This window comes from Poecilia latipinna, unplaced genomic scaffold (genome assembly GCF_001443285.1).
Source record: "Poecilia latipinna isolate Pla-1442-1.1 unplaced genomic scaffold, P_latipinna-1.0 Scaffold64, whole genome shotgun sequence".
In the NCBI taxonomy this organism is placed as follows: Eukaryota; Metazoa; Chordata; class Actinopteri; order Cyprinodontiformes; family Poeciliidae; genus Poecilia; species Poecilia latipinna.
This window is the reverse complement of record NW_015112680.1, coordinates 81,664-93,044: the sequence shown is the minus strand read 5'-3', so window position 1 is coordinate 93,044 and position 11,381 is coordinate 81,664. Positions and strand designations below refer to the sequence as shown.

General features: G+C 41.5%; 1 protein-coding gene across 2 annotated transcripts in view; it reads left to right on the top strand.

Moving 5' to 3' along the window:
• Positions 1 to 10,432, top strand: part of ssbp3b (single stranded DNA binding protein 3b) — an 18,624-nt gene extending 8,192 nt beyond the window's left edge. Inside the window, exons 5-18 of one of the 2 annotated variants that reach the window (XM_015058534.1) lie at positions 5,093 to 5,182; positions 6,212 to 6,286; positions 6,517 to 6,579; positions 7,472 to 7,535; positions 7,609 to 7,682; positions 7,886 to 7,950; positions 8,041 to 8,089; positions 8,358 to 8,393; positions 8,491 to 8,545; positions 8,629 to 8,693; positions 9,610 to 9,688; positions 9,808 to 9,836; positions 9,972 to 10,073; positions 10,207 to 10,432. In XM_015058534.1, coding sequence (XP_014914020.1) covers positions 5,093 to 5,182; positions 6,212 to 6,286; positions 6,517 to 6,579; positions 7,472 to 7,535; positions 7,609 to 7,682; positions 7,886 to 7,950; positions 8,041 to 8,089; positions 8,358 to 8,393; positions 8,491 to 8,545; positions 8,629 to 8,693; positions 9,610 to 9,688; positions 9,808 to 9,836; positions 9,972 to 10,073; positions 10,207 to 10,236 — 876 coding nt within the window. In that variant the 3' untranslated portion in view covers positions 10,237 to 10,432. The remainder of the gene's footprint in view (positions 1 to 5,092; positions 5,183 to 6,211; positions 6,287 to 6,516; positions 6,580 to 7,471; positions 7,536 to 7,608; positions 7,683 to 7,885; positions 7,951 to 8,040; positions 8,090 to 8,357; positions 8,394 to 8,490; positions 8,546 to 8,628; positions 8,694 to 9,609; positions 9,689 to 9,807; positions 9,837 to 9,971; positions 10,074 to 10,206) is intronic. The other variant, XM_015058546.1, reaches the window with a different exon arrangement.
• Positions 10,433 to 11,381: the final 949 nt, after the last annotated feature.

Genomic DNA, 11,381 nt, shown 5'->3' with positions numbered 1-11,381 from the left:
TTAATGAGGGCTAAGGGGGGGGGGGGGGGCGAGGGTTGTCTCCTGGGTTGTTGCAAAGAAAGCCCCAGACAAGGGGGCTGCGTCTCAGGCCAGGGTAAGACATCTGCCTCTTTCCAGAAAGTCTGTAGAAACGAAGCTCATTTAAATAGCTAGCAGCATCAGTCAGTTTGGGACAGTCCACCCAGCACAGCTGTGGGCTTTACAAGCTTGTGATAAAGATCTAGCAAAAAATGCCTGGATCTCAACATGCACATTGTTTTTTTTTTTCTTTTTTTTTCAGTTTGGTCAATGTTGTGTGCTGTTCTGCAGCAGGATTTTTAAACATTTGCATTGTGTAATCATTTGGTAGACGTGTTAAAGTTTCATCCTTACAAGAATTTACTGCTGTAGCGAACAGGAAGGTTTCTGTCGCGATGACCAGCATGGGGGATGAATCCGTATAAATGGAGTCAGAACTGTAAATCAGCCTTTGTCTATAGGAAAACAAACCGCCTCCAGTTTTGTTTGGCTAGAACATTCAACACACTCTTTCCAGAAGAAAAACGTATAAATAGCTCTGCAGGATTTTGAGCTGTGCAATAAATTGAATTGCTCTAGGAGGCTAAAAATATGTTTGACCCACTGGATGGGCCTTAGTGCTCAAACCTGATTTATACATTAAGTGTCTGAGATACTAGAGCTCACAGACTGATGACAGACTCAGTTTAGCGGTTTAAGTTAAAGAAAGGAGGCAGAAAATGTGGATTAATCTTCATCAATATTCTCATTTCAGTTTTTAGGAAGAGCAGTTGTCTATTTGCTTCACATTGCGCAACCCTTGTAAATATTGAAATTGACATAAGCAATATAACAGTTGGTCAAAATTCACTTGTTACCTTGACTAAATCAGGAGGAGCATGTTCGTTGTATTTGGGGAATGTCAGTATGTGGTCTAGATTTATTTCCACGGAGACATTCATTGTTTAGGGGCTTTGAATGAGGCTCTGTTTGCTCTGAGTCTTTTCACTCCTTTGCCAGTTGATCGCCCCCATTTTGTTTTCTCACACTTCCATTCATCCCTCCCCACTTCCATTTTGTCCCCATAAACAAACCAATTTGTACACATTTAGCTTAATGTACCAGTTTGTCTTGGTAGCTACTGGTGTTTTAGTTGAATTATTATGGAGATAACCTTAAAAAATGCTCAAACTGAATATGCAGTTTTTGTGATTGTATGTTTGTTTTCTGAAAACATTTACATTACAAAACGGTTACATCTATCAAAGGTTTTGATCTATACTAATAGACTTATGAATGAGAGGTTATGACCCCGTTAACACTGGTTTATTATGTTAATAAATTAAAAAATATATATATATATACATTTGTTTTTTAGCCAATATTTATTTAAGTGAAGATTATTTTTCTTAATTCTTTAAGTTTGCAAACAAATTGCATTAAAATAGTTTTTTACTTTATATGTATATATTTTTTTAATTTTTTTTAACAATGTTGCGTTTTATAGTGTATTCTCCTCAATGATCATATGATTACAAAATAACATTAAATCAATTAATTTAAGTTAAAATGTATTGGAAAATGTTTTCAATAGATTTAGTGGCAAAACATTCAAAAACATTTTGTTTTTATTCTTCAGGTGTGGAGTCGACCACCTGAAAAACAAACAAACAAACAAAAAAAAGAGATTCTAGATTTCTTTAGAAAATTGGTGGGAAAATATTTGATCCAAACAAAATCTCCAGTGGTTTTTGAAGTACAGAAATACTGATGCATAACACTAAATGCTCTTTTAATTATGGTGCTTATGTTTAAACTTAGTTTAATCATCATTAACCATCTTACTTGGAAATGCCTTATTTAATTTTGTAAAGCAATTTGCTGGTTAAGTGTAGGTAACCAGTTTAATCCACACATTAGCATAGTGAATATATAAGGTAAGCAGAGTAATAAAAAAGTCATTCCACCAAGCTTTGTCAAAATCTGGTTGGGCAAAAATATAATTGACTCCACAGAAATGCTACATTTTCCCCTACAATCCTGTGACTCTTAATTCTTTTTTTTTTTTTTTTTTTAAGTGTCTTGCATGAGATGCTTTTAGAAGACGATTATTATCTATTCACAGCACTGATCTTTAGATTGGAAGCGTCTTTCCTGGGTTCGCTTTAGCTCGTCTGCTTTTCTCACTTTCTGTGTTGGCAAAATGATTCAATTATTTTTAGTCTTGTCTTGTCACTGAAAAGCCGCAGCGAGCGGGGACTGGTGGGTTGGGGGAGGTCTGCTGTGGCTGCATAGAGAAGCAGAGCACACACCCACTTAAACTTTGCAGAGCAATGGCGAACATGTACAAGGCTTAGGTAGGAAGATCTCACTACTTACGGCAAAAAGATGATTATTATGCAATTTTTGTATTAATCTCCCACAGTGCCGTTCTGTTGGTACACCTGTCAGGCGTCGCAGGTTAGATAACCACATTACTGGCGGACTCTCTCCACGTCTGCTTAATGGGTGCAGTCCTAACGTCATCCTTCGCTCTGACTGGTCTGAGCAGTTCTCGCCTTGTGAAACGGGTTGAGTTTTTTATATTTTATCCAAAAGCATTTTATTCCATTCTCACCACGAAACAATGTTTTCGTTGTGTGGGTTCCTCCTGCGTGGTGCAGGCTTCGGCGTCAGGTCCAAAAGATATTTATTGATTACTTGATGTGAAGACGATCTGCTTTCCAGGAAGTGTTTCAGAATGTGCTGGTTGGATAGCATACCTGACAGAAACGGCAACGTTAAATCCTGACGTAATGCACACCAGGATGCTTGCATGTAAATATCATGTTCTGCTGATGTCATGTTTGCAGGTCTGTGTGTTATAAAGTGAATGTTTTCCACACAGATAAACGACGAACCTCATGATTAAATGTTTGAGGGCACTGATTGCAGTATAATGAACCAATGGGAACATGCTAAATAGTTCTGTTAATCCAGTTAAAGTTCAGAACATAATCTCAGCTTTGTGTTTAAATATTTCCACATGAATGTGAAGTATGAGATGAAACAATGTCACTTGTCATAGCTGCATACACTTTCAACAAGGAATTGACCGAAGTTGCAGAGACGGTAAAGAAAACACGTCTGCGTTTGCTGGCCCATCCTTGCAGAGTTTGGACAGCTGCTGCTTTTAGAAGACGTCGTATGTCACAGCAGAAACGGGGAAAATTGCTCCGACCTGAATTTCGTGGCAATTTTTGATTTCTGGCTTTTGTTGGCGTTTGATGTGTCAGTGCATATTTCAGGCTATTACAGTTTCTCTCTGAAAATTGAGGGGTTGTTATGACTATGAGAGCAGAGGCAATGTCACACAGTGTGAGTGATAAAGCAGGCACCCTATTTCACCAAACCCATGAAATAGGGTTTTGATATTTTTAAAACAAAGACAAAATTGTCATGGAGTTAACGCCTTATTCATTTTTTCAGCATTATGTTGATTTGCTTGGCTAACAGTCTCTGTTCCTTACAAAATGTCAATCCTGACGGAGGCTCTAAAAGATAAAATGGCAACTTTGTTGTATTCTGTTTAGTAGGGTTTAGCGATATGAACTTAGCTTTCACACTATTTTTGTAGTACTATTGCAATAGACAAGAAGTATTTACTGCTATTTTTTAGAAACAAAACGTACCACATTATTTGTTTTTTCACAAACACAAATAATGCTTTTGAAAAACATTTCCATTAGTAATGTGCTTCTTTAGAACCCCACTCTCATAAAGAAGTGTGATTTGTATCTCTAACCTGCACACGGTAACCATAGTTTCAAACGTCTTGGTATTCATTGATGCTTTCATTCAACAAGCAGTGGAGAAAATGATGACACTATCAATGCTGACAATGCAGACAGTTTTGTGGGGTTCTGAACCTAATTAATTGGATTTATTGTGACAGACATAAATGAAAATTGTTATCATAGGAAATTTATCATGATACACAATATGATACATGCCCACCGTTCCTGTTCAGCCTTCCTGTTATCTGTTGAAAATGTTGCTCTCTCTCATCGACAGACTGAACTGGATAGATGTCTTGACATGTCATTAAAAATGTATACTTTTAAATAGCATTTCAAGATCCTTATCCTTGCAATAACTTCACTTTAAAACCTCCAACTTATACCGAAAACATCTAACTTTGAGTATTCTTCCCTCTAACAACCCGGAGGGAGGGAGTTGTTGTCACGGTTACCTGGTACAATTGGGTGCATTCACTAGTTGGAAAAGATCAGATTTCTGTCACCAAATTTGCATCTCTTATTTTCCATTAAAAGCAATCCTTGACTTAGATCAGAACTCGGTTAAAAAAAAAAAAAGCAGCGTGCGTGTCTCCCGTCTCTGAGGGAACCGACATTTCCCTGTGGTCTCACTTCTCTCTCCTCACTGAGGTATTTCACAGGGGCCGCCTGAGCAGATATAATTAGGGAGGGCGCAGTCGATAAAAAGGAGAGTGTTGACTATTGACCAGTGATGTCTGCAGGCCTGTGAGGCGCTACAGCGCAGCTCTGCCACCGTGGATGCTGATGCACACATTCTTGTCGTTTTCATTGCCTGCTCGCCTCCGTCTGCCCGCAAAACAATCTTTGGTAAGATCAGCTTCAGTCGCTGTTCCCTGGAAGCTAAACCCCACAGCTCAGAAGACATTAGCTCATCTCGGATCGCTTCAGCTGCAGGGAAGAAAAACTCAGTCAATTAGGAGCGTGTGACCGACGCAAATGGCACATTAGTGAATTAGGGCTGCGGTTTGAGCAGGAAATAGGCCCAGCTTGCCCCTGCTGCGCAGCAGCACTTTGGAGCCTCTGACTCAGTGCATCCCTCTGATACTTATCTGATCGGGCTGGATCCCAATCAGCAGGACTCAGACCTCTATAAAGACCCCATCAATACCTCATTGAGGCTCCGAGACTGCAACATGTCGGCTGGTTAAGCTCCTACAGGAAATACGTGAGGGTTTTCATTCGCATGTCCATATGAGGCTCACGAAAGCAGCAGTTTGTGTAACCATGAGCTCGCATTGCACAGAACAATAAGCGGTCTCATTTTTGATGCTTGTCAGAGTGCTGCAGCAGCGCCCAGCCCCGTGATGGGGGGGATGCCTCCAGGTGAGGGCATGCCGGGGGGACCGATGCCACCGGGCTTTTTCCAAGTAAGTCCTTCCCTACAGCTAAACACAGTTAAACTGATTCAAACACATTTCTATTTACGCCAGAATTAAATGATAAGTAGATCTTCATCATGCCTCCGTCTCCCATGTTTTGATCCTGATATTTAGTGCGTCGTACAAGCCTTTTCCACACCGGCGCTTCAGAACGTGTTACATTTGCTCTGCTTAGCTTGGCAGACTTTTTATAAACGTGGATGTTCTGTCAGTCCGAACCCCTCCTGTGTTGTAAACAGGCGGGCGTGGTTCGGCCATTTCCCTCTAATGGGGAAATCGAAAGGTGCAGCACCTAGTGTAAATCGATAACTCTAGAGAATAAAGTCTTTACAGGCACCTGTGTGGAACCGACTTGTTGGGGAAGCGATTCATCACTAATCCAAAAGATTTCCCCCCCCCCCCCCCTTTTTTTTTTTTTATTAATTACAAGCGACAACGATGCAGTGATTCATTTTTTCCCACCCTCTGGTTATTATCAGAAGTCATTTTGACAACCATAAATGAGCGCACACACACACTCCCACTATCCATAGCAAAAAGCAAATGAGGCAGCTCAATTAGCTTCTCTCATTCTGTCAGATCAGCAACATTAGTGCCAAAGTGCCAGTGTTTAGTGTTGTTATAAAGCTAATTGCATACAGCTTAATTGATGCTGTTAATTCAGGGAAATTAGCGCTGATAACATGCTGCATGCAGCAGGCTTCTTAATGCCTTGAGTGACAGGCGAAAGAGCCCACATCCTCTCCATCACTGTCTCTTTCCTCTCGTTCAGGGCTATCATTTGCTTGTTCTCCTCTGCTTTGTACATGAAAATGAGCACCATGTCTTTGTACGTTTTGGCACCACGCTTTGGTTCTGGCATTTCAGCCGTCCTCTGCCCTGTAGTAACCTTGCTTCTCTCGATGCTCCTTCTTGGATTCTCTTTTTCTCTTTTTTAACTCACACTCCCCCCCTACTTCCCTGTCTCTTTTCTGTCTCCCCTCCCTCCCTGCCTCATCATTCTGTGTGATGCTGCAGGGTCCACCTGGTCCCCAGGGCTCTCCTCACCCTCAGCCTCCTCCCCCTAACAGTATGATGGGACCACACAGTCAGGTAACGCTCTCTTTCTTTCCTCCTTCGTTTCTCTTCCTTCTTCCTTCTCTCTCGTTATTCTGTCTGCAGTCATGTGGGAACGCAGGTTCTCGAAGTTGGTGCTTCCTTGCATTTGCTCAAGCTTTCGATGTGTTAGCAGCTTTTATTGCTCACAGTTCATCAAAGGAAATTAGAGCAATGTTACCTGAATTTTATGTTTGGAATAAAGAAACCTTGTGTTTGTGTTGTAGTCCTTCATGTCGCCTCGTTTCGCTGGAGGCCCGAGAGGTCCCCCCATGAGGATGCCCAACCAGGTAGCGCACACACCTCTTTCACTACAGTGTGGATCTCTGATCTAAGGGTCTTTTCACACCTGGTTGGTTGATAGACTCGGTTTGCCTGGGGACCAAAATTTCAACATTTGTTACATTTTTTCACCTGATGCGGTTTGGGTTCACCCTGCACTGTGTCAAACCAACCAGACCAAAGGGTTTGGTTGCCTGTGGTGACGCTACACCAAGAACTACTGAAGGGAATGACATGAAAACCTCTGAAGAAGACATGAGCAAAACTTCCTTTTTCACTAAATTGAGTTGCGTCAAATTTTAGTGGTTGGTTTTGCCTTTGGAAAAAGACCATGAACACTGGACTCTCGCATTTGTTTAGGTTGTATTTACCCAGAATGCCCTGCGCTATATTCTACTCTAAAAGCTTTTTGGAGCTTTTGGAGTGGGCTGTATGCATCCACATATGCGTTCAAAGTGAGGTAGGGTTCACTATAATCAAACCGAGACCAAGGTTTTTTTAAACAAAGCGGTATAGAGTTTGCTGTTTTGGTCCACATTAGTTTGATTACCTATTCACATCTCCCCAAACAAACCAAACTTTCAAGGCAAATGAACAAGAGTTTGATTAAAGCAGACTAAACATCCTAACTCGTCCATTTCTGCATTCATGTTTTGCATATCCCGTATTTCAACTCTGACCACTGTACACATTTTGCTGTAAATTCATAACGTAGTTTTTTGTATTCATACTTCATAAGAAAAGACAGATTCATTGTGAAAAGTTTGAAATGTCTTAGATTTTGACACAATAAATGTATAGGAATCCTGGAAGTAGCTAGAAAAAACAAAATGTCTTGTTGCTTAACATATTTTAACTTAAAACTCCAGTTACACCATGTTTGTGTTTTGTTTCTCCCAGACCCCTGGCGGAGGACCTGGTCCTCATCCCATGTTGCCCAACATGGATCCTACACGACCACAAGGTGCAGATTTGCACCACATCTACTATTCATATTTATTTGTCTGGTTTACTAAAAGTCCCCTTTATTCCTCCAGGCCATCCTAATTTGGGGCCAATGCAGAGAATGAGTGGCCCTCGTGGCATGGGGCCCATGGGGCCTGGCCCTCAGGTAGGTCTCTCAGTTTGTGCAGAATGCTTTGCTGCTTTCTTTGTGATCAGGACGTCCGTCTTGTCAGTTTCTGTGCAGACAACAAGCCATAAGTGAATTCATTTTGATGACATTAGTGGCCAGCTCTGTTACCACGGCAACCAAATTGTATCTAATGTTGTTTGAAATGAGATTTATTGTTAAAAGTTTGGGCGTCTCTGCAGAACTTCGGCGGTGGTATGAGGCCTCCACACAACGCCATGGGTCCTGGTATGCCAGGAGTGAACATGTGAGATCTTTGGTCCTTTGACAGATTTTTGCACAATTGTCTGCATAAGTTAAAAAAAAAAAAAAAACAACTCAGGTTTTTACCTTTTAGGGGCCCAGGGACAGGTCGACCATGGCCCAATCCTAACAATGCCAATACTGTGAGTACGACTGCACAACAAAACGCAAGCATACAGTTGGAGAAATTATGTTTCAGATTGCTCTTTTCCCCCCCCCCCTCCCCTCCTCTCTTCTGGTCTGGGATGTAATTGTGGTATTATGTGTCATAGTTTCCACAGACGGTTGGACAGCCAGCTGTAATGGCATTAGGATGATGGGATGATAAATGATGACAGCTCGAGGTGTAGAAAGGGTTTGCTCTCTCTCTCTATCTCTCTCAGTCTGTAATGTTTCTGTCTTTGGTTTCAGATGCCTTACTCATCACCCTCTCCTGGCGCATACGGGGTGAGGATGGATCAGTCTGGCACATTTTACAGAAATGGTTTTATTTCTTGAATAAATAGCTGTAATGTGTCTGCATTTGTTTGTTTTTTTTCCAAAGGGGGCATCTGGAGGTGGAGGTCCTCCTGGAACTCCCATCATGCCCAGCCCTGCAGGTTGGTGCTCCTCGTATGAAACGCCAGCTTTCAGACTTGTTCTTCTCCTGCCACACATTTTCATTGTCATCTTATCCCCTTAGACTCAAACAACTCTGGTGACAACTTGTACACTATGATCAACACTGGACCAGGCAACCGAAATAATGTAAGAATATCCATCGTAATTTCATCTAGTTAATGTGGTGGCTTTTATAATATGCATCTTTTTTTTTTACAGATAACCATTTAAAAAGCCAGACTTGTGAATGAAATGGGACCAAAATATTTCATATAAGAAGGATTCATGCTTTCTTGTGTTTTCAGGGTTTAAGTGTTTGAATAAAACTCCATAGTTCCAGTTCTAGAACCGGTTCTGGAAGGACACGTCATTGACTCTCTTCAAATGTCTCTAAAGTGCATGTCTGTAATTGAGATAGATTGCAATATATTTCTCTTCACATATCATGTTATTTACCTCACTGTCTCTGCAAACAGCTGTTTTAATGTCAACGGGCTACTTTTAATTATTGTGTCAAACAACTAAAAAGCGGTTCAGACCAGCTGACGCCTAATTGGCAATGGGCTGCAGGAATTACACATGGAGAATTTATTTAAACATGATACTAAAGTGGTGTTTCTGCAAGGTTGTGACAAAGTTATGTTCAGCTTTTTCTGCAAGCCTTTCACAGAATACAGTTTCTCCTAACTGTATGTTTTATTCTGTTAAATGTTATTATTTACCACCAGCTCCTTCATCCAGCAAAAATGCATATTGAATAAGTAGTTTGCTAAAACTCACCGTTGTGACGAAGTTCACCCTATAACAGGCCTGAATTAACCGCATGCCAAGAAATGTAAATATAACTTTAGAAAGTGGTATTGCAATTGCTGAAAGAAAAAAAAAGAAGAAAAAAAAGGAACTCTCCAGTTCTGTTTTTGAGCTGCTCTGGTTTGGAGCCCCTCAAACTTTACAATACAATAGTTGGGCTTTGGAGCCTGTAGTTGAGTTGCATTAATACAACAGCCTGTGCTGTGGTGCTGGTGTAAGTGAACCGTTGTCACTTTTTTTTTTACCCACTCAGTTCCCAATGGGCCCGGGCTCTGACGGGCCCCTGGGAGCCATGGCTGGGATGGAACCACACCACATGAATGGATCACTAGGTAACACTGCAAGCTATTAAAGATCAACGCACACAAACATTTTAATGCTTTTACTTCCATAAATATCAAAACTCTGCACGTTTCTTCTGTTTTTTTTTTGTGGTTGCTTTCGTGTGCAGGCTCTGGAGACATGGATGGAATGAACAAGGTAAATCATGTGGCCATACTCTTCTGTGTGTTTGTTTTTTGTTTTCATTTTAGACCTTTATCTCTTTTTAAAGTGGAATGCTGTCCTGTACATTTAAGAAGAACAAAAAGCAGACTGTGATGTTCTTGCTTCCAGAATTCCCCAAACAATTTAAGTGGCATTAGCAATCCTCCCGGGACCCCGCGGGATGACGGAGAGCTGAGTGGAAACTTCCTCCACTCCTTCCAGAGTGAGAACGTGAGTGGCTTTTTTTTTTTTTCTTTTTCGCCTCCTCACCAGTGGACCGTAGCAGTAACGCTTCAGGGATCACGTTGGCCTGAAAACCTGCGTTGTTATTCATCCTTATCCTCTGCTTTGTTTTCTTCCACAGTACTCTCCCACCATGACGATGAGTGTGTGACCCCCCTCTCCTCCCACCTCCGTCCCATCGCCCCCTCCCCCCTTCCCCCACCCAGCATTATTTGCCATCATTCCAAGGATCTGAACTCGCAGCCGAAACATGGCCAAAACACATCAGCGCCAAAATCAGGGACAGGCGCCATTTTGGTTCCACACTAATGCCAGAATGCAAGCGACCACTGCTCCTTACTCAAAATGAAGGACGATTTTCCTCCATCTATTACAACCACACGTGACAGAAACCAGCTACTGAAATGCAAACATGACACGTTTTATGTTCCTTTTGCAGAAGCTCCCCTTCCAATGCCACCGAGTCCCATCAACCTTCCTCAGTGAACAGGAAAAAAAAAAAAAAAAAAAAAAAAAGGTTGACGTTTACCTCTTATACATTTCAATGATCGCTTCGTGGTGCAAAATGTGCAGGAAATATCCGCTTTTTGTCATTTAAACACTGGAGAGTGTGCATATGCATTGTGAGCTTGGAACGTCTTTGTCTTGTCCTTTTTATTTTATAATTTTCTTTTCTTATATATGTTTTGCCATGCATACCGTCTCACTATGTCGGGTGACATAGGATTCTGAATTTGCCTTTCCCCCCCATGTCCCGCCCAGCGGCCACCTTTAATAATAATGTACTATTCCCTTCTGAACCAATCCTTCTATTTAAAGAGATTTTAAGGGTAAAATGTGTGAGAGAAATGTGGCTTTTACTTCTTCTCATGTCCTTTTGATCCTTTTCCGGCCTATTGTTGACGGCTAAACGGCTCCACTCTCTGAGCTGCTCCACTCAAACGGCTGGACTGCTGCGGCTGCCGTTTGCTGTCAGGGGAAGCCAGACTTTGGCATAGGAAGTGAGTGCATGAGTGCTGAGGGTTTGTGTACAACATACTACCTAGTGCTGCTCTTCTCTATGTGGACACCTGCTTTAAGATGTGGTGTGTATCCTTACCTGCCTGTGCTTAACACTCTGTGCTCCTCATCGTCGTAGCCTTCCGTGTTTGTTTTCTTTTTGTTTGTTTTTGGTTTTGTTACGATAAAATGGCCCATTTGTTTATATCACTGGTCGTCCCCATCGCCCCCATTTTCCCTCCCCCTTTTAGCCCATCAACTTTTTTTTTATTTTTTTTATATTTTGATTAAAAAAAA